The sequence below is a fragment of the Tupaia chinensis genome, unplaced genomic scaffold, assembly GCF_000334495.1.
Source record: "Tupaia chinensis unplaced genomic scaffold, TupChi_1.0 Scaffold000448_1, whole genome shotgun sequence".
In the NCBI taxonomy this organism is placed as follows: Eukaryota; Metazoa; Chordata; class Mammalia; order Scandentia; family Tupaiidae; genus Tupaia; species Tupaia belangeri.
Genome location: NW_006159953.1, coordinates 812583 through 835812, shown reverse-complemented (window position 1 = coordinate 835812; position 23230 = coordinate 812583). Strand labels below are relative to the sequence as shown.

At 37.3% G+C, this 23230-nt stretch overlaps 1 protein-coding gene and 1 non-coding gene across 2 annotated transcripts; both read right to left on the bottom strand.

The window, feature by feature from the left end:
- Positions 1-2560: 2560 nt before the first annotated feature.
- POU1F1 (POU class 1 homeobox 1) lies at positions 2561-22833 on the bottom strand. The gene is made up of 6 exons (XM_006155335.3): positions 22692-22833; positions 19952-20023; positions 8691-8915; positions 5558-5722; positions 4716-4776; positions 2561-3209 (listed from the first exon to the last, which is right to left on the bottom strand). The coding sequence occupies exons 1-6, from the start codon at positions 22831-22833 to the stop codon at positions 2999-3001; spliced, it is 876 nt and encodes a 291-aa protein (XP_006155397.1). The 3' UTR covers positions 2561-2998.
- On the bottom strand, positions 12159-12263 carry LOC114009056 (U6 spliceosomal RNA). The gene has a single exon (XR_003550535.1). It is a non-coding gene; the product is annotated as a U6 spliceosomal RNA (small nuclear RNA).
- Positions 22834-23230: the final 397 nt, after the last annotated feature.

Below are 23230 nucleotides of genomic sequence, written 5' to 3'. Positions count from 1 at the left end.
ACAATCCCTTCTCCTCCTTTTCTCTTGGGATCTTGGGCACGCATGCACACGCGCTTGGCGTGAGTTTTAAGCCACCGGGTCCGGGACACAAACCGCAGTTGACTACGTGGGAGTCCAGCGACATAGCCATTACGCTAACTGCTGGTTCCCGTTCCAGCAAATTTTTAAAAATAATAATAAATTAAGAAATGTACAATGTAGAGAGCAGCAGATGGCATAATGTTTATGTTACTGGACTCCCACATGGCTGACCGCAGTTCAATTCCCAGACCAGGTGGCTTAAAACTCACGCTGGGTGTGTGTGCATGCATGCCCTAAATCCCGAGAGGAAGTGGAGGAGAAGGGATGGTAGCATGGCCATCACCTCGGGGGCGGGGGGTTATTCCCTCGCTTTCTGTCTCTCGATCTCTCCAGCCAGTGCACACACCCTATAGCAAAAATTGCTCTCTGGAAAAAAGAAAAAAAGTACAATGTGGTTTCTGAGAATGATTTTAAAGAAAGTAATGAACCAACATTATTTAAATTGTCATATTTCTATTTTGAAGTTCATTTCATTAATTAATCTATTTAATGAGCAAGAAAGCAAGTGAGAGAGCAAGACAGCACCAACAGAGTCTTTATATTGTGACCTACCACCAACCTTCAGCCAGCCCCACATCATGGGCAGGTGTGTGCCTCTTGTACACAGGGAGGTCTCCAGACTTGAACTGGGAAACCTCCCAAGTGAGATTGCCTTGCAGAGCACTGAATTTTACCTTGCTCCACCATCTGACCCTGTTAGATTCTAAAAAAGGATTAGAAAGAAAGAAAAAGAAAAAGAGAGAGAGAAAGAAAAGAACGAACGAACCAAAGTATCTGCAAAAGTTATTAGCATAAAATGATTTTTGAAGCCACCCAAATAATAAGTTTCTGGTTTTGTTGAGGAAGAGAAAGCCATGAAAAATAGAAAAAGAAACATGACTCTTACACAATAGAAAATTTCATCTGCACTCAAGATGCTCCTTGGAAATAGAAAATAAATTCTGATTCAGACTTGTTTTCACTCTCTTCTCTCTCTGCCTTCGGTTGCAAAACCAAACTCTTACAACTTCTTTCTCAAGATTCAGTTCTTCAGCCATCCTCATGAGCTCTTGAGAGGAAGGTTTATTCTGTTCTCCGAAGTGCCTCTCCAAAGCATCTTTAGCAGCAATACTGGAGTGGGGTCGAGGGGGAGATTATGTTTTCAGTGAAATTTTTGACAAATCAAAATGAAGTTGTTTGAACATCCTAAATATTAACATGAACAGGAAACTTAAAATTAAAAAGATTTCCAAGCCTCTGAACAAGGTTAATATACACGTTAAGTATTTAGATGTTAGTTTTATGAAGTGGCGTGTTGCCAGTTACAGAAGAAATGGACAGCCAGGCTTTCTGCATTTATTCCACTTGGGCCACAAGAGGGCACCAAATTCTTAGAAAATAAGTGAACATTCTTGCAGGCATTTCTAAATATTGCCCCCTCCCCAACTATTTTGTTTATTGACAATGGATTAATGTCTAGTAAACTACCAGCTAACAAAACAAAACCTGCCTTTCAGCATTTCCTATGTGTGCTTTACGGAAACTACAAAAAAATCAAAGAATAATCCTTGTGGGTTGAAATGCAAGGTAGCACTGGACTTTAAGAAGCTGAAATATTGATTACTACTCTTGTCATTTTAAAATAACAGATACCATATTGCCAGAGCAAGAACTTAAACTGCACTGCTTTGAAATGATTGTTTAGTTTCTGCTTTTATTCATACTTCTTGGAGCAACAGTGTTCCTGAGTCAAATACCACAGACTTCTCTAACAAATGATGCGGGGTGATTTTTCTCTCTCTCTTTTCGTTTTTCTTGGGTAAGTGCACGTGCCTTCCAGCAAATTTTTTTTTTTCTTTTTTGGAGAGGTTTTCGCTATAGGGCGCATGCGCTTGCCAGACAGAGAGAGACAGAGACAGAAAGCGAGAAATCACGCCCCCAGGGGGGATGGTCACGCCACAATCCCTTCTCCTCCTTTTCTCTTGGGATCTTGGGCACGCATGCACACGCGCTTGGCGTGAGTTTTAAGCCACCGGGTCCGGGACACAAACCGCAGTTGACTACGTGGGAGTCCAGCGACATAGCCATTACGCTAACTGCTGGTTCCCGTTCCAGCAAATTTTTAAAAATAATAATAAATTAAGAAATGTACAATGTAGAGAGCAGCAGATGGCATAATGTTTATGTTACTGGACTCCCACATGGCTGACCGCAGTTCAATTCCCAGACCAGGTGGCTTAAAACTCACGCTGGGTGTGTGTGCATGCATGCCCTAAATCCCGAGAGGAAGTGGAGGAGAAGGGATGGTAGCATGGCCATCACCTCGGGGGCGGGGGGGTAATTCCTCGCTTTCTGTCTCTCGATCTCTCCAGCCAGTGCACACACCCTATAGCAAAAATTGCTCTCTGGAAAAAAGAAAAAAAGTACAATGTGGTTTCTGAGAATGATTTTAAAGAAAGTAATGAACCAACATTATTTAAATTGTCATATTTCTATTTTGAAGTTCATTTCATTAATTAATCTATTTAATGAGCAAGAAAGCAAGTGAGAGAGCAAGACAGCACCAACAGAGTCTTTATATTGTGACCTACCACCAACCTTCAGCCAGCCCCACATCATGGGCAGGTGTGTGCCTCTTGTACACAGGGAGGTCTCCAGACTTGAACTGGGAAACCTCCCAAGTGAGATTGCCTTGCAGAGCACTGAATTTTACCTTGCTCCACCATCTGACCCTGTTAGATTCTAAAAAAGGATTAGAAAGAAAGAAAAAGAAAAAGAGAGAGAGAAAGAAAAGAACGAACGAACCAAAGTATCTGCAAAAGTTATTAGCATAAAATGATTTTTGAAGCCACCCAAATAATAAGTTTCTGGTTTTGTTGAGGAAGAGAAAGCCATGAAAAATAGAAAAAGAAACATGACTCTTACACAATAGAAAATTTCATCTGCACTCAAGATGCTCCTTGGAAATAGAAAATAAATTCTGATTCAGACTTGTTTTCACTCTCTTCTCTCTCTGCCTTCGGTTGCAAAACCAAACTCTTACAACTTCTTTCTCAAGATTCAGTTCTTCAGCCATCCTCATGAGCTCTTGAGAGGAAGGTTTATTCTGTTCTCCGAAGTGCCTCTCCAAAGCATCTTTAGCAGCAATACTGGAGTGGGGTCGAGGGGGAGATTATGTTTTCAGTGAAATTTTTGACAAATCAAAATGAAGTTGTTTGAACATCCTAAATATTAACATGAACAGGAAACTTAAAATTAAAAAGATTTCCAAGCCTCTGAACAAGGTTAATATACACGTTAAGTATTTAGATGTTAGTTTTATGAAGTGGCGTGTTGCCAGTTACAGAAGAAATGGACAGCCAGGCTTTCTGCATTTATTCCACTTGGGCCACAAGAGGGCACCAAATTCTTAGAAAATAAGTGAACATTCTTGCAGGCATTTCTAAATATTGCCCCCTCCCCAACTATTTTGTTTATTGACAATGGATTAATGTCTAGTAAACTACCAGCTAACAAAACAAAACCTGCCTTTCAGCATTTCCTATGTGTGCTTTACGGAAACTACAAAAAAATCAAAGAATAATCCTTGTGGGTTGAAATGCAAGGTAGCACTGGACTTTAAGAAGCTGAAATATTGATTACTACTCTTGTCATTTTAAAATAACAGATACCATATTGCCAGAGCAAGAACTTAAACTGCACTGCTTTGAAATGATTGTTTAGTTTCTGCTTTTATTCATACTTCTTGGAGCAACAGTGTTCCTGAGTCAAATACCACAGACTTCTCTAACAAATGCTCAATTTCCACAAGCTCTCCATTTCTCAGTATTAAATTATCAAACGATTAACTAAACTGTTCTGGCCTAAAATGGCCACTGTACTCCTACACGTGGATTCTGTGGATAAGCCCCAATAGTACATGTTAGGCTGATTTTCCTGAGCTGGTTACTACCAGCCAATCACACTAGCCACATTTTAGCCCATCACAGGAAGCCCGCCTTGTAGTTCCGCAGTTTACCATCTGGCTGTAACCAATCCAGGGATCTCAAGACACCACTCCCTCACTTTCAGTTTTGTATGACACTTTCCTTTTCTGCAAACTTACATACTCCATGACCATGTGGCTAGCTGGAGTCCCTTGGAAACCATTTTTAGGGAGACCATCTGATTCAAATTATGTTAAGATTTTCTCAATCAAACCTCACTCCATTAAAGTGGCTATTTGTTTTTTCTTTTTTTTCTTTTTATACACAGTATGCTTATTTAAAACCTCTCTCTTTTTTGGTAGAGGTTTTTGTCTTAGGGTATGTGCACTCCCTGGAGAGAGAGAGAGAGACAGTGAGAGGGAAAGTGAGAAATTACCCCCAGGGAGGATAGCCACACTGCAACCCCTTCTCCATCCTCCTCCTGGGATCTTGGGCACGCAGACACACGTGCCCAGCATGAGTTTCTAGCCACCGGAGCTGGTACTCAAACTGTGATCGGCCAGGGAGTCCAGCGATGTAACCGCGACATCTGCTGGCCCCCATCTTGTTTTTTTGATAGAGTCTATCTGCCATACATGTATATGTTACGTTGCATCTATATGATGCTCAAGTGGTCATTCCAAAGTATCTTTTTCTTCCCTGGTAACTTTCAGCAGCTCAAAAGAATACCTTATAGTTGTTCTCCGTTTCCTTTTTCTTTCATTTGCTCCCACTTTTTCGTTGTACAAAGCTGTAATGTGGAAAAGAGGAATAATTAAAAAATATTTTTTTAAGCTCCTATCAGATTTGGATTTCAAATCTTTATAAAGCAATGCAAAATAAAAGTGCTACAAATTTTTATCTTAAGTTTTTGCAGTCTCGGTCATTTTCTATTACAGGCTCTAGAGAGAAAATGTGACTGTGGGAATAAGTATTAACTTTGCAAAGACCATTGTCTATAACTAACACTTTTGTTAGAACACTTTCTGTAAACTGCTGTAGATTTGACATTAGTATGAGTAGATAATTTTATCGCAGTAAATTGATCACCCTGCAATTGTCTATGTTATTTACTTAGAAAATTATTGCACAATCTTATTGCATAAACTTGTGCATATGTCATATGCAATAATCTGTTATATACTAATATTTGGTTATAAAAGTGATTCCTGTACCATCATACCAGTATAACACATAGGCGAAAAAGCTGGACGTGCTATTATATATGATATATATACACACACATATACGTGTATGTGTGTTTGTATGTATTTCACCACTTCACACCAGTGCCACATTATCTAGAAAGCTTTCTTTAACTATAATAGCATATTCTCTTTCAGTAAATTTATTTCTACAATTACATTGACTTTTTATTTTTTAGTGTGATGCAACAAGATATTCATTTTTCATTACAGAAATAAAGGGGGAAAACTCTGCCAGACTGCTTGCTTGTGCATTCATCTTACTGATCGAAGCCATTACTCGTAAGTTAAAAACATAGCACAGCCTTCAGAGCTGCCCGTTAGTACCTCCTACTTGCTCGGCTTCCTCCAGCCATTTGGATAATATGGCTTTTAGTTTGCAGGCATTTTTAAAGCTGAGCTGTAGGTTTTCAAATCGGCAGATAGTTGTTTGACTAAATTCGGAGCCATGCACAGCTGCCAGGGCTTCCCCAACATTTGTCTGGGTGTATCCTGTGAAAGGACAATAAAGAATGTCAGCTTGGGTTTGCAAGAAGAATGAATTTCGGTTCATTATCACACAAATCTGTGTGTCTTTCTTTGTCACATATTTTTTAATATATAATTTAAAAATTCTGTTTTTTAATGATATATTTTTGGCAATTTAGAATTACTTAGTTAGGTTGAGTATAGAATTGTCTAGTACTTCAAAACTAAACAATTTTTCATCTGGTTAATCAATTACTTTTTTCTAGAAGCCAAGTTGGACAAGTCTGCCAAAAAGCAAGAAATCACCCTCCAGGAGGGATGGTCATGCTGCAATCTCTTTTCCTCCATTCTCTCGGGATCTTGGGCATGTATGGACACATGCCTGCTGTGAGTTTCAAGCTGCCGGGTCCAGGACTTGAACTGTGGTCGACTATGTGGGAGTCCAATGATGTAACCATTCTGCCATCTGTTGGCCCCCAAAACCTTTTATAAGAGACTGAAAAATTCTACTCTTACCATTATTATTAAGTATCTGCACAAGTGTGTCAAAACCTTTTATAAAGTTTAAAAAATTTTTACTCTTCTCATCATTATTATCAGATAGATATGCTAAAACACTTTAATGTATTAACTATAATGTATAAAGTATATAGTAATAGCTCATAAGTATTTTTATTTCAACAATTAGAGTAAAACAATTCAACTCTTATTTTTGTAGAATATCAAGTAAAACTAAGAATAATACTTTCTCTAAAAATATATTTTGAAGCTATGATCACATATTTCATATATACGTCTGAGCACATTTATTATATTATATGGTAATGCTTCTATCTCCAGGCAAAAGATTGTTATTGAGTGTCCCAAACATTTTTAGAATCCAAGTTAAAATAAACCATCAACATATAATTTGAAGCATTCTCAGCCACATAAATGAAAAACCGAAAATGAATGTTATAAAGATGCCGACCGCTGTGCTTGTTACGTGTGTAACTACATATTATGACAGCCTGAGGCCACGCGACTATATAGAAAATGGATGCCCATCAATACATATTGTAAAATCGTCTATGGATCATTCCACAAGTGCAGAGATCTGAACTATAATTTCAATCCCTTTTTTATAAAAACACCTCATGAATTTTAACCAATATTAATCATTATAGCTATTTTAGGTTAAAAACACATTTCACTGTAAAACGAGCAAAGGCTGTCAATAGGCACTTTACAGAATGCAAATACAAATGACTGTCAAACACATAATAGAATAATCTTCACTCATAATAAGAGTAATTTAAAATGAACTACAAGGGAGCGCCTCTTTGACCTAGGTAACTTCAAAAGATCCAAAAGTTTAACAGTGTAGTTTCTCCTTCAAATCACTATTTATTTATTTTATGTTGCAGTCATTGTACTAAGTGCTAGGGTCATATCACTATGGAGAAAACAGAACAAAGCTTCGTATTCTGAAGATGTTAAAAGAGACACTCTTGGTGGTAAAATTTGGTACAATTTCTACAATTGAACTACATCTATATAAAACTTAACAAATATACATATTTGATGCAGCAATTGTCTCTAACATGTTTTCTGCAAACATATAAGTGCAGAATGGCATATATAAGGTTAATTGTGTCATCATTTCAAACAGCAAGCTATTAGAAACCACCTAAATACCATCAGTAGAGGACTAGTTACATAAATTGCAGTATATTTATAAAATGGAATTTGGCAGATCCATAAAAGAAAAGGGACTCGAACTGAACTGAAAACTCTTCAAAAGACCTTTTTAAGTGTATGTATTTGTGTATATGCAGAAGCTATCTCTCCAAAGGTACACAAGAAACCCCACAACACTGATAAGCAGGCAAGGCAAGGCGAAAGGAAATGCATCACTTACGTGTACGCTCATGTCTACACCGTATGAATTTATTATCTATTCAAAGTTCGAGTAAAATAAAGGTTTAAAATAGGCACTTCAATCTAATCTTGAGGCAGATACGTTTTTTTTTTTAAGTTATATTACTACTGCATGTTTTCCAATCTAGTCAAGATCATCAAATAATTTTTTTTAAATTTTATCATTAAAAAAAATTTCTATTTTCAGGCAGCATGTTTTCTCATAAAACTCAAGAGGAGCCAGCTACCAAGGTAACTATGGTCAGAATTTCCAAGTCGGTCACCCCAAAACACACTGAGCCTTCACACATGTGCCCAAAGTCCAACAGGCAGAGGGGCTAGAGGAAGGGGACTGAAGTCTGACCACACCCTGGGGCAGGTGCTTATCTCTCTTTCTCGCTCACTTCGGCTCTCATTTTCACTCTCATGTGCATGCACACATGCTCTATTATGAATAAAAAAAAAGAATTGGAGGCCAGCAGGTGACAGGGTGGTTAACATTGCTGGATTCCCACATGGCCTACCGCGGGTTTGAGTCCTGGACTTGGTGGCTTGCTTTCTAGCTTTCCCCCCCCCCCTCTCTCTCTCTGTGTGTGTGTGTGTGTCTGTCTGGTCAAATTAAAAAATAATAAGTGGAATTAAATAAATAAATAATTCTTTTAAAAAAGAATTTATAAAGGAATCAAGGGTTTTGTAGAATCTTCATCATTTAACGAACTGAAGTCTACAGCAGAGAGAGATTGAGAACTACCTTAGGCCTTTGAGCAGAAGGATAAAAAGACTGAACCGTCATAGACTGGCTTGGTGGTCCGCAGTAACATATACCCAGGTGAAGCTGGGTCCACATGCAAGATGGTGGTTTTGGTTCCAGAATAACCAGTGTGAGGCAGACAGGCACACCGTGATCCTTGCTGTGGAGAAGGCTGGGGGGAGAGGGGGTTCCAGAGTGATGCCCTGTTGAGAGTGCTTCTCTCCTCATATTGCTCACTCTCATGAAAGAAATTAAGAGTGGGAGGAGAAAGGGGTTTAGTGATAATGGAATAAGGACTTGCAAACCAAGTTATTTGCAGCATTGCTCTTAACAAACACATACCTAATTTAATTCTTCTCACTTTAAATTCATTGGCAAACTTTTCAAGTTCTCGGATTTCAGGAGAATCCATGTCTATTGGCTCTTCAACCAATTTACTTTTCCGCCTGAGTTCCTGCTTAAAATCAGCAGCTGTGGGGTCCTCTGCCAGGAGAGGCTGGTGTATGGGAGGAAATCCATGACTCAGGGTGTGGTCAGGAAATTTATAAAGACATGGGGTTAAACTACCTGTGAGGAAACAGAAAGAAAGGGAAGGGTCATTTGTCATCATCCTTTATGTCTATACCAGCAAGAGTTTTGCCAGGTGTAGCTCATTATTCTGCTAGAGCCAGTCTCAATTCTGAAAAGTTCTTTTTACATTCACCCAGTCTTACAAAGTAGAAGTCAGTGTAGCCTTGAAGAAGTGGGATTATTTATCTTCTGCCTTCTCGGGAGCAGTATAAACAATGGTAATGTTAAAGAAAGAAGCAGGGGATTGCAAAGAATTAACAGAAACAAGCAAAGTTTTCAAAAGCTGCTTAAGTTTTGTTATTGTTGTTGTTTTTGCTTTTAGATATTTGCCATAAAGCAGGTGTGCTTGCTAAAGAGAAAATAGAGCAAAACAATGAGATATTAAGAGGGAAGGTGAGAAATCACCCCCAGGGAGGATAGCCACGCTGTAATTCCTTCTCCTCCATTCTTCCTCAGGGATTTGGATAAGCATGCACATGCATCCCACCTGATTTTCCAAGGTCTGGGGCTCAAACCACAGTCGTTATGGAAGTCCAGCACCTTCACCACCACACAATCTGCTGGCCCCCAAAAAGCTTAAGATTTTTACATTATATTTTTCTCTAAAAAGATGCCTATTCTGGGCCAGCAGGTGGCATGGAGTTTAAGGCACCTATATCACACACGGCCTATTGTGTGGTTGGAGTCTTGGACCAGGGGCTTAAAAAAATAATAATTAAGCTGGGCTCCTGTGCATGCCCAAAAATCCCAAGAGAAGAATGGAGGAAAATGAACTGTGGCATGGTCATCCCCCCCCGGGGTGTGATTTATTTACTTTCTCTCTCTGTTTCTCTCTGGCCAGGCACTCATGTCCTGTAGCAAAACCAAACAAGACAAAAACAAACCGAAAAAAAGGAACGAGAAAAAAAGACACCTGTTTTGAAGAAACTAAGGTTCGACTCTACTCAGAATGTATGCACTGATTTTTTTTCTTAGTTCATAAACAATACTACCTGAGGTTCGTTATAGGTTTGTTATATATAGCCCAGGCATTAAGTGCTCTGGGATAACTGGTATGTCTAAAAGTTTTCTTGTATCTGGAAAACTTGTCTTGCAATATTGAGAAGCCCCACTGTCTTAGCAGTAAATGTTTAATTTCAATAGGAACTAACTGTGTCTTTTTTACAGTTAACGAAGGCGGGTTAAACATATTAGAAGAACATACCATTATTGATACAGTTAAATAGATTTAAAGAGTGACTCGACATTAACAAGAATAATTTAAAAAGTTCTACTAAAATGTCAGCAGCAAGAGTGCTTGAAAAGTACACAATATAATGGGATGACTTATTGACTATTAATTAAGGAGAAGTTAAAGAAGTGCCAACGAAAATAGACATGATAGATGATACAGATGATAGAAGATGACGAAGCTGCATAAATGATGAAGCATTGACCCTATTAAGTGAGTTAAATAGTAAGCCACAAAAAAGACTCTGAAATTAAAAAAAAAAACCTTCCAGATTTTATTATTCACTGGGAAAGAAGTGTCCATCTCAATTTTGAAGGATGGCTCATTAGACAAATTCCAGCATGTTTCATTTCTGTTTTCTTCATCAATATCATAGTTTTTATTGGTGAAGATTTTACTTCAATTGATATTAAATGATATACATAACCAAGACATTTTGATATAAGAATATTGGGCAAGTAATCACTTTTCTGAATATAAATATTTCATAAATTACTATAAAATATGTGCAGTAATCATTCTTGGAAAATATACCAAAAAGCACATTGTATGACCTATAATTTCTTCATAAATATTTTCAGAAATCAAAGACATGAGTAATAATGTATTTTGCTAGACTGTATAAATCTTACATTAATATATCAATATATAATGAGCAAAGAATATTGTAAGTCAGCAAGTTGTTGGCTTATATTATTTAGATGAGAATAGGTCATTATAAAGTGTACCTCTATCCAATAGAATATGTTTTCTTCTGAAGGAAAATAAGCAGAAAATGAGTGATTAGACAAAAATAGCATAAAATAAACAGGTATTTCATGGGTGTAAAAAAGATTTGCAAAGAACTATTTTGGTCTCAGACATTTGTGCTACCTTTATAAACCAAAATTATCTAGTTTTAATTTTTAAAAAGTTAACTATTTATCCTTTCATTTGTGGTATGTTGAATACCAGAAAATATTTTAAAAGTGGAGTCCGCCAGGTAATGTGGTGGTTAAAGCCCTGGGCTCCACATGGTCAATTGTGGTTGGGGTCTGGGACTTGGGAGTTTGAAAATCATCAGGCACATATGTGTATATGCCCAAAATCCCGGGAGGAAAATGGAGGAGAAGGGACTATGGAGTGGCCATCCGCCTTGTTGTGTGTGGGAGAGGTGATTGCTCACTGTCTCTGGCAAGGGCATGTGCCCTATGACAAAAACCCTAAAAATATTGTATCACTTTTTAATTCATTGTGTAAATCCTTTTCAAAAACGTTTATTATTTCTGGGGTTCTTTTTCAGCTCAATGGAAGATGCACATTGGTAGTCGGATGAATTTTTTAAACACTGATTGGGTATGCATATACGGCCACCTTTTAAAATAAAATTTTATTTTAGAATACCTTTAGAGTTCTAGAGAAGTTGGGAAGATAGCACAGAATGTTCTCATAAACCCATTTCCTCTCTTGGTAACTTATTACATTAGCGTGGTGCCATTGTCATAGCTAATAAACCAGTATTGCTGCAGTATACATGCATTATTTACATTTTTTCGGTTTTTTACCTAATGTCATGGAGAAAAAATTTACAAGAAACATCTGTGGGCTGACCAGTGGAAAACAAAAGCAAAAACAGAAACAAAACAAACAAAAGAGCTGGATAGATCATAGGAGGCCCTAATATCTAAGCTGTGACTTCAGAGCTCACACCTGGAAATCATGATGTTTTCCAAAGTTGATTACTTATGTGACCTTGGTCAAGTTACCTTGCCTCTCGAATCACTTAGTACTCTTAATGACAAAGAACTTGTAGAAACAGTAACAACACAGGGGAAAAGAAAAAAAAAAAGAAAAGAAAACAAACAAACAAACAAAAAGCTGTTTGATCTTGCACATTTAATATTTTTCTATTTTTTAACTTTAATTATTATGCTATTATTATTTATACATTCAGTCAATATACATCATTTAGATTTTAAAGAGACTTTACTCAGCGTTATATACACCTCAGTTCAGCCCAGCTGAGGATAAAAAATATGGAATACTTCACGAATTTGCGTGTCATCCTTGTGAGAGCCATGCTAATCTTCTCTATAGCCTTCCAATTTTAGTACATTTGTTGCCTAAGCGAACACACACATTTAATATTTTTAAAGACACTTTATGGACAGCTCCTTTAGCCTGTCAAATTATCATCTTACACAAATTATTTGGTTTGTGTCTTTTAACATAAGCCTGCCATAAGGTCTAAATTTGTTAGCAATCCTGATGACTATTTTCAATATTTCTCACTGATCAAAATCATATACTGCTGTTATACAAATCTTCTATCCAACACTCTGTGCTTATTTTGCATTTGCCATATTCTCTATTCCATATATAAACAAGTGAGTTTAAGAAGATACACATGTTTCCCCCCCACAATTTACAATTTAGCAAATTTAGATAGAAAGAAATTAAATAATTTTCCTCTAGTGCCATGATGCATGAACTATGTAGTTGAAGCTAGAACTAAATTCCAATAAATATTGCAATAAACCACATCAAAATAATCACCTTGGTCATTTTCTAGACCATCTCTATTCAGGTAAGTGAAAAGACTTTCCTTTAAAGATGATTTAGATGATTTCTGCATTTAAACACATTTTGTTACTTCGATCAAATTCTTTCAAACTAAAATAATGTAATTATGTTTTAAAATATAAGCAGTAGTATTCACAGAAAAATTTAAAGGTAGTTTTTTTTATGTTAAAAAAAAAAAACAGAGTGAGAAGGAAACCTCACAGTGTGATACATTTTTACTTTTCATTACATGGAAATATCCACAGTCATCTGCAGGGTCACAGTTTTCCTGGAACTAACCTTGCACAGAGATTTAGCACAGCAGTTATAAGCACAGCCAAGCAAACTGCTCTTTCTGTCATACTATCCTTACCCTGTATTTGGGGAATCGTGGGGAGTGAATGACACAGTATATATGGCAAGGTATTTTTCATATCTTTTTATACACTTTTCAGAGTGTATCATGACTCAAATCTAAGTGACACATGACTCAAATCTTGTCGTAGGAAAGTAGGGAAGTAGTTATAGGCTATTTATTAACAAAGGGATAAGATTTACCAATGCGTAAAAGTGAAAAAAAAATCACAATAGATTTAAAATTTGCTTCAAATACGTATGTGTGAGAAAACGGGAGAATAAATAGAAATATGGGGTCAACGAGTGGAGTGGTGGTTAAGGTGCTGCAGTCCCACAAGGCCTGCAGCCATTACTAGCCCCAGATCTAGTAGCTTAAAAATCATGGGGGGCACGTGTGCGTGCCTGCCCAGAACCCCAGGAGGAGAAGGGTTCATGGCATGGATACCCTCTCTGGTGGGTGATTTCTCGCTTTCCCTGTCACTGCCTCTGTATCTCTCTGGTGAGCGCATGCACCCTATGGCAAAAACCTACAAATAAATAAGTATGTGTTCCTGTGGATGTCTCAGCACCGCGAGGTGTTTTACTGTGTCCCACTGCTTCCACTGCTTGTTCTTCTGAGGCATCAAGCTCATAATCTGAGATGTCAGCTAGCCACACTCTACAGGACAGTGAGTTGCCTCATGACTTTCAGAATTGAGTCAGCACCATTCCAGGCAAAGCATTCACTCCCCACATTGCCTGCTTTGGAAGATTCACCTCTGTTCTTCTACCTCTGGTACACAGAAATCCTCACACAGCAATTCAGAAGGGCTGTGGTAGATTAAACTGCAATGTGGAGACATATTTGGGGGCTGCAGAGTGAGCAGACACTTCCAAGGTACTGATGTATGTGTGAGTCTAGGGCTACAGACAATTTTGATACATATTTTCTTTATTTATATCCTACTCTACAAACTGTTTCTATTTATAAATTTGTTTTATTTTTTAAATGTTTTTGTTACAAACTAAGACACAAACATACACATTCACCTAGGCTTACACGATCAGCATCTTCCATGTCACTGTCTTCCACCTCCACATCTCATCCCACAGGAGAGGCCATGGTAAGCAGAACAACCCAGGCTCAACCTGAGCACAAGAGAAAAGGGTGGTGCTGCTCGCATGAGAGCTATGAGGCAGCTGCCAGCATCACAGGCAAACTGCTCTACAGTAAGCTCATTTCTTTTAAATAAGAGCACACTCTGAAAGTAATAAGTAGTATAGTAAATACACATCAGTAAGTCACTTATTATTATCAAGTATTGTATACTGTACTTTGTTTTTGCTATTGTGCATGCTTACCAGAGAGACAGAGACAGAGGGAAAATGAGAAATCACCTCCCTGGAGGGAGGACCATGCTGCAATCACTTCTCCTTTGGTCTCTGGGGATTTGAGGCATGCACACATGCGCACTCGGTGTGATTTTCAAGCTGCTGAGTCCAGGACTCAAATGCACAGTTGGTCATTTGGGATCCAGCACCTTAACCTCCATGCTACCTGCTGCCCATGCACTGTTCATATCTCTTGTGCTATGCTTTTATACAACTGTCAATACAGGTTTTATTTTTTTTCTTTTTTGCAATAGTATCATCATAAACATGTCAATAATATATTGCACTGTAACATTAAATTCACTAGGTGATAGGAATTTTCCATTATAAATGTATGGGACTACCATCATACCACATACTACCACATACTACCATCATGTGATTTGATACGTCTATTACATGGTATGATTATGGTTGCAACAGACTCTATAGAAAGCTTAAAATATTGACTGCCTGACTTTAGAAAAATATGGCCAACCATTAATCTAGAAGGCAAAACACATCATGTTACTGTTATTGAAAGGCATGACATTTTGTGGGGCAGCCCACAGCCAGGTGATCATGTGAACTGGATGCCACATGGCTGACTACCCAGAGTCTCAGACTCAGTGGCTTGGAAAGCATGTTGGGCACCTGTTCCTGCGTGCCCCAAATCCCCGAAGGAGGGAGACATGGAGGAGAAGGCTGTTCTGTGAGCACTCCCCACTGGGAAGAAGGGCAAGGTAGTGATTTCTGCCTGTTTCTCTTTTCCTCTCCCCCTCTGCCTCTCTCCAGCCAGTGCATGCGAATTTAAAAGAAATAAATGAAAAGAATTTCATGATTCTGAGACCAAGATTTTCAGATTAATCTTTCCCTCAGAGGTAGTACAACCAGAGTGATTCAGGGTAAGATAAAGGAAGAAGGGAGGCAGGAAAAGAAATAAAGAAGAAAATAAAAAGAAAATAAAGAATAAAAAGCTGGGCTCCAAAGCCAACTGCTTCTGTGTTTGCCACACCGATTTTCGATGGCCCTTTCCACCAGCCCAGGTTTGGGAAGGGCATTTTCAGCCACACTAATCTCTCGTGTTACTCACTTACCAGGAAAAAAGTGTGTTCATCCACCAGGCTAGTTCCCCAAATCAGGGCTTTTCTGTTTGTTTTTTCTTTTGCTTCTGCTTTACTTGTAAAATGACTTCTTAAAACAAAGGTTCCCTCAACATTTCTTGGTTTGGCCATTATGTCATGTAGCCAGGTTTAACTTCCATTGCAGTGAGGCCCCGTTTGCTCAGTTGCCACGACACAGTGGAAAGGGTGAACAGCCCATAGAGCTTGTTTGCTAAATTACACCCTGCTTTAGGAATCGGAGAACAGAAACAATCTCAGATAACCAAGATTCAGAGTTTTAAGGCCGTTTTGTTGGTATTTTGTTCTATTCTATGTTTATCTGGAAGAGATTTTGAGTAGCACTGGTCATTTTGTTTCTTGTTATTTGTACTGCAGGCTTTTCAGTTACCTAAATTCTCGAGAAGAAACAGAGGAAGGAATTCAGCTTCAAAGGTATTTGAAGAGAAGACTGGAAGAGAAAGCAGACTGAGTTGGTATAGATTTGTTGCAGCTCAAGCCCAGTGAAGTTGTAGTACCACAGCAATTAGATGTGAAGAGGCTGAAACTCAGAGGTGCTGCCCGATTTGAACGTTAGTCATTAGCAAATATTGTGGCTAATTCTTTGCCTCCGGTTAGTCATAGTCTTCCCTGCATGTGGACTGTTTAGTGGATTCATCTGTGATTAAAAGTCCTCCCCATCAACCTGACAAGAGGTTTGCGATAGCTCTTTCCTTCCTGTGGTCTAGTCATTTAATGAAAAGTTCAAACTAAACGTAAGCATCAGAGGATGGGGAATGAAATAACCATATTAAAATAATTTCCCATCTTTGAAAGATGGTGCTCTCTGTAGCTTCACATTTGCATAGAACACGTGATGTGAAACCCGTCTTTGTTGTTGATACGTGGCTTCTATGGATCGAAGTGGCTGGTTGGATTAATGCCTTGAGACTTCAGAAAATTCAAATGACATACCCAGGTTTGGACTGCACATTTTATTCCTTTTCTCTTATTTCTGAGTTCTATATTTTATAACTCCATTAGTGCAGCTTCTCTGGGGATAAAGGCAGGAGAGTTCAGATTCCCCAATGTTTAATCTACCATAAAGCAAATAGTGAAATTGGATATATGTCAAAATATAGACATTATGACAAATTATAAGGCATATCACATCTTAATGATTTCTCTCTCAAAAATAATCAAATATGATTTCTTTGCTTGTCATGGTGAGCTTTTCTTTCAGCGACAACGTGTGAGTGAGAGAAAGGGAGATGTGGGGTTTCTAGACAGCATCATGCTATGACTGTCCTCCTGCCTCAACCTCCCTGCCATGTCTTTAGGTGCTCATCACCACGCCTGGCTTAGTTTTGGCAGGATCTCCCTATCAAAGGAAATATCATGGGGTGGAGTCCAGGCCAGCCTTAAACTTACAGTCCTCCTGCCTCAGTCTCCCTGTGTCACTGGGATTACAAGTGCTAACCACCACACCTGATTTTTAGGTTAGAGCAGAAGTGGAATAGGGGACGCCCACGTGGTCCCCAGCCTGTGGAGCACAGCATCATAGCAGCATGTGTCATTGCAGCTTGGCCCTCTGTTTAAGACCACAGTGACATATCCTAATCTTGCCATAACTATTTTGCTCTCGTTGTCACTAAGTCAGGCTTTTAATTGTTTTAAAAGGCTTGTTCTGGGCCTTTTCCTGTTTTTTGTTTTGTTTTGCTTTGCTTTGCTTTGTTTTATTTTTGCTTGTTTGTTTGGTATAGGGCACATGTGTTCCCCCAAGGAAGAAAGATAGAGAGACAGAAAGTGAGCAATCACCCCACCAAGGGGGTTGGCCACTCTGCAATCCCTCCTCCTACATTCTCCTCTTGGAATTTTGAACACATGCTCCTGGTGTGTTTTACAAGCTGCCAGGTACAGAACTTGGACCATATAGCTGGCTATGTGGGGTCCGGTCACCTTAACCTCTGTGGTACTTGTTGGCCTTTTCAGGGTGATGAGGAAGAGTTTCATGTAGGAGGGTTTGCTGAGCGCCTGCTCAAGGGAATTTGTACCTGCAAAACCTGAGCTGCCTGTTGATTCTCAATGAGACCATGGATCTGTTGCCTCTATTCCTCAGAGCAGGAAGGTACCGCACTTCCGAGGCCCAGCAAGAATTCCCTAAGCCAGCAGTGCCCCTTCTCGAATTGATGGTGGGAAAGGAGTTGGCAACAAGATTCCTCTTAAGGTATTTGGGAAAGAGATGATTAGCCACTGGACTGTGAGTGTTTGCATCTTTGTGCTAACCTTGAATCATCAGTAGGGACTACCTCTGTACTGGGTTAAGATGGAAACCACAGATGCACCTTGGTTCTTGAGAATTACTGCAAATGAACAAAAGATGTTTCCACTGGAAGAGAGCAACCTATCATTTTCCCTCTACATAATCAAAATGTTATAAGGGCCACAGGAGATATTCCACCTGCACCTCTAGTAACTAAAAGTATATATCTTAACTATTTTATATTGAAAGTAGTTCATCATTCGAAGAGGGCTGTCTTTATTAACTATGAATACTGATGAACAGTATGGATCATAAATGACCAGTTCTCAGAGAAGGAGAAAAATACGACTTTCCCTATTTCTTAATTATTAAAAAGACACATCAGGATCCACAGGTAATCATTGAGAGCATCAGTCTTTGGCCCAGCCACAGTGACACAAGTGGGAGGATCCCTTGAGTAGTGGCTACACACTCATGAAAGACCCAGGTTCAGTTCCCGGCCCAACCTAAACATGCCAGGCATAAGGACGTTTGTCTGTGGTTTTAGCTAGCTGGCATGCTGGGGCAGGAGGATCAGAACATGGCAAGATCCTGTCAAAAATTGCTTTTTGTCTCTGCACCCTTTACTCTCTCATAAAACAAAAACATCCATATTCCTAAGTGTGAGGTTTATTCAGAATGCTGTTTGCTAGAATGTAAGAACAACTATTAATTTTTTGGGAATACTGTTTAAGTTTAAACTTTGAATTATTTATTTAGTATTAAAATGAGAAATTCAAGTCTGGTGCACTAGATTATATATGTTCCATTTTATTTCAAAATTATAGGGATAAATCCATGTTTGCTTCATGACTTATCTGGATAGTAGTGAAACACAAGTCAATTAGAAAAGATTTCTCTGACATCTGATTCTTTTATTCAAAATTTCTCTCTCAGTGTCACACATGCACTTTTATATTCTCCTGCATAGTCTTAATTTATAGTCTGATAAGAGCCTTATTTCTGTTGCATAATAAGTTTACACCATCAAAGAATTTCTTTTATTTTCTTTTGGCAGAGCATACATGTGGTCTCCAGAGAGGGACAGAGTGGGAGAGAGAGAGAGGGAAAAAAAAAAAATAAACCTTGGGGTATGGTCATGCAGCAATTCTTTCTCCTCTGTTTCTCCATTCTTTGGGGGTTTAGAGCATGTACACACGGCCATCCGATGTGTTCTTCAAGATGCCAGGGATGGGACTCGAACTATGATGGTCCATGTGAGATCTGGCTCCCTTAATCACTAAGTTATGGGGCCAGACTAAAAGAATTTATTTAAAATAAAACAAAACATAATGAATCTATATGGAACAAATCTGTGCACTTTATTAAACCATTAAAATCCTTCATCTGGCAGCTACTGCGTCGGCACAGATGGATGGCCCCATCACCCTTGCCCTGTGTTTTCTCTGGCTGTTGAGTCAAATAAAGATTAAATAAGGCTGATTGAAGGCTAAATGTGATGTGTGGAGGATTTATCAATAGATGTTTCAGGCTTTGGCAACCTTTTTCTGAATTTTCTACATATTACGTAGAACCTATTTATTGATACTTAACGAAGGCATTAATAGCACAGTCTTTAATGAGTAAGTTTGTTTGGCTTATGTGATCCACTCATCATAAAATTCATTGCTTAATTTAAGCAATGGTCCATAAATCTTTGCCAATGTGGTAGCACTAGTCAGATGAGACTATTGAACTCTTGATATGTAACTAGTGAAACTGAAGAACCGAATTTTAAATTTTAGTTTAATTTAGGTAATTATTATTTAAATTTAACTAGCCACACAAAGCTGGTAGCTACTTACTATATTATTACAGAAGGCAATAAAGAAGTGACAAACGGCAGTTGGACAGTAGTGAATTAGAATAAAACCAATACAAATAGTAATACAAATCAAACACAAGAATTAAGAAGCACAGACATTCAGAGTTGTGTAAAATAGGTATAATTCCTGTAAAGTAAGTATAACCCTTTTGGTCTTGACAGCTTCCAAGATCAGGAAACATCTCATTAAGTGGTGGTTTTTATCAGACATTTTCTAGCTAAGTGATTAGAATTTCATGTCGAATGCTGGTCATCATTCCTCCAGGCCCAGAACATCTCTCCAAGTACTCTAAATTCAATACCCTGTATAAAGACAACTTTACTTACCTGCCATAACTCCATAGGTTGATGGTTGGTTTCCATAATGACAGGAAGGAACAGAATAATGAAGTCCCGATGCTGTGTTCCCGAACATCGTCACCAAGAAATGTGTGCACAAACATTTAGGAGTTTGGATCAAAGACAAAATAGACGGGACTGGTAAGAAAATGTATGAGGATTCAAGACACATTCATTTTATTTTAAATATATACATTTATGTAATTCTTAAAGTTACATGCATATATATTATTATTATTATTATGTCATTTGGGGGAAGTTTTCTGGCAAGCAGATTTAAACTAGAGATCAAAGTTTGTCTGGTAATGAGATAATACATTTTCATAGCAAAAAATAGCCTTCATTAATTTTTCTGTACTCTGTGCTGAGGCTACAAGTGTTGCATGAAGGGATTACTGACCAGTTTGGACCTTGACTGTTTGGATGTTGCAGAATTCCTATAGTTCCAACCAATACAGAGGTTGCTACAAACTGACTAAAAGAAAGATCTGCTAACATTCTTGTATAGCATAGTATTATACAGTGGTCTTGTTCTGGAAGAATGAATAGAGAAATGAACTCTTGAAGAGAGTCTGTACTTTGCTTATTTTTCTAACAAATTTCTTTCATTCAAGAAGAAATTGCAGAACAACTACCCTGCTGTTGGATACAATTGTAAAATTCCCACTACATTCAAGGCGTTATACAAAATCCATGACAATATGAGATGTATCTATGTTGATGTTGAAACAAGGAGGTTGTAGGTTTTCTGCATAGAAACAATCAATTGAACAATTCTAATGATAAAGTTAGTCAAAAAATAAGTTCATTGATTGTTGAGTGGCTTATACATAAAGCCATATGTATAAACTTAACCTCATTCATAGTGATATGCTTTATAGAATCAATATTTTGAAAGCAAATTTGAATTATTAAGCTTTTATGAAATTTAGACACAAATCACCAAGCTGAATAAGGGCATGGACTACTGTCAATAAAACTATCAGTCAATGTTTTCTTATATATTTTACTTTCTGATTTTTCCTTCACATCCTAAATACAGTGATAGTCTTTGATAAATATAATCATACCTTTCTGAATCAATGAGATATTATAAAGGGTAGGAATAGGATGACTTGAGAAATTTGAGATACCAGATGATTAAAGATGAGGTCTCTATAAAGTAAAATGTATTTTTTTCTAAATATAGAACAATTTTTATTTTTAAAATATCTGCATATATTTTATAAATGGTACTCAGAAGAACTGAACCCATGTTATACATACTCACACATAAAATATTACTATGTACTCCAAAACTGAATAAATGAACATTAAATACCCCAGTGTTGTCACTAAGACTAGTATTTCTAAATCCTTATTTAGGCAATTAAGTGTATACATTTATAATTTTATGGAAAAATTATAAATAAATATTGGTATTGCTTAAAAACATTTAGGTCATTTTAACTGATTGCAAATTTTTTACTACCAAGATTTAAGTAAAATCTTTTTTTTTTTTTTATTTTAGAAGGTCAGATAAAAGATACTACAATATGCATTGTAATTTATTTTCAAATAAATACAAGGATTTTGAGCCTCGAACTAGGTCATTTTATTACATCATTGCTTCAATTCTAAATTTTATTTTCACACTGATCAAATTCTCTTCTAAAGAATATCCCCAACCTATAGAAAGATCTATTAATGAAATTATGTGATTACCTACCCAGTAATTATTTAGATTTATTTATAGCATTTATTTTTGATTAAAACACTATTGCTTTTTTCAAAACCTACATTTGAGGATATTTTAGTATTACGTCTTTAATTAAAATGGGGGACCTTTGATCTAAAATATAGGATCTCTGAAAAACTACATTAAATAATTTTACCCAAAATATCTAATTTGTAGATTCTTTAAAATTCAGCTGAAGATTGATGTATAACTTACATATATATTTAGAAACTGCCTAATTATAACAAAAGATAAAGTTTTAATCTTTTAAGCCATAATGTAATTGTATCAACTAAAGTTTTGGTTTCTAACTATATAGAATTTTATTTCATTTTCAAAAGAAGGCAAACTGCAGTTCAAGCATGAAAATTGAATAGTATATTGCCATTTATTGGAAAAAATTTATTTAATTCAAGATTTTACACATTTATAAATGGCCTTTAAAACACTTTGTTACTGGATAATTAAAGAATGAACACATTAGCGAAATACACCATTCATCAATTGTGTTGAAACACATATGTTGAAACACTATTTTTAATTCTGAAGTTTAATTTTTTTTTAAGAAATTTACATAGGACAAATATTAAAACTTGGCTAAGGGTTGAAGTCTCTTTGAAATTGAATCTTAAAAAACTTTAACTCAGTTCCTAGGCTCTAAAATTTATATTACTTCTAGCTTCAATTTCTGAGTTTTATATTATGCTACAATAACATTTTAAAAAATTGCTTTTCAGATTAAAAATATTCAAGGTTACTATATTCTTATGTAGAAAACCAGGTCTTTGTTATAACACACCTACAGTCATTTAAATAATTATATTTACTAATACCTCTTTTAAATATTCCTAGGCATTTTGACTTTCTTACTATCTTGATATTTAACTTATCACAAATTCAATTGAAAGGGAAAATGAAAAAAGCAAGGAGATCATTAACCAACAAGATTCAAAGCAAGCATTCTGACATCTTTAGGCCCAGCCACCTGTAAACAGCCATAGTATTTGGTACCTGTAGACATCACATTGGTGGCGGGGTTGGAGACCGGTAGACACTCAGCAGCACTGTGATGCATTATCAGAGGGAGCGATGCAGAACCGTCAGAATTCAGAGGTATAAAGGTATCAGCTGAAGTAAAAGATTGGCAACTCATTCCCACAAGAGAGTAGAAAAATAAGAACTGCTTCTCCCAGATCGGTTTTATTATATCACTGTCTCAGGGGCTGATTCGAGTCTGACTTCCTGCATATATACATCAGGAAGGCTCTGAGGCACCAGGAGGGCGCGTGCTAGTATTTATACCACAAAGAAATCCCTTGATACATGTTAATAGTCTTTTCCCAGGGGTATTGCTTTATCAATCTGAACCTTCTTTTCTTACCCAAATATAATCCATGCCCAAGAAGGAAGCTGGTTCTTGGTATAGGTTGAGGAGAAAGGAGAAATCCGAAAGTTTATGTGACAACTTCAGTAATTCAGATCTCTCAGAGAGGAATCAAACACTTCAAAAAATTGCCCTTCAAAGAAATAATGTAAAAACAAGTTGAAAA

What these genes read in the sequence shown, in the direction of transcription:
- POU1F1 (XM_006155335.3), bottom strand. Translation starts at nt 22,833, where the DNA reads ATGAGTTGCCAATCTTTTACTTCAGCTGATACCTTTATACCTCTGAAT. An exon ending in GGAAGCCGAGCAAGTAGGAG is followed by an intron (nt 4,777 to 5,557) that starts GTACTAACGGGC and finishes TCCACATTACAG; the next exon opens with CTTTGTACAACGAAAAAGTG. An exon ending in AAACGGAGAACAACTATAAG is followed by an intron (nt 3,210 to 4,715) that starts GTATTCTTTTGA and finishes ACCCCACTCCAG; the next exon opens with TATTGCTGCTAAAGATGCTT.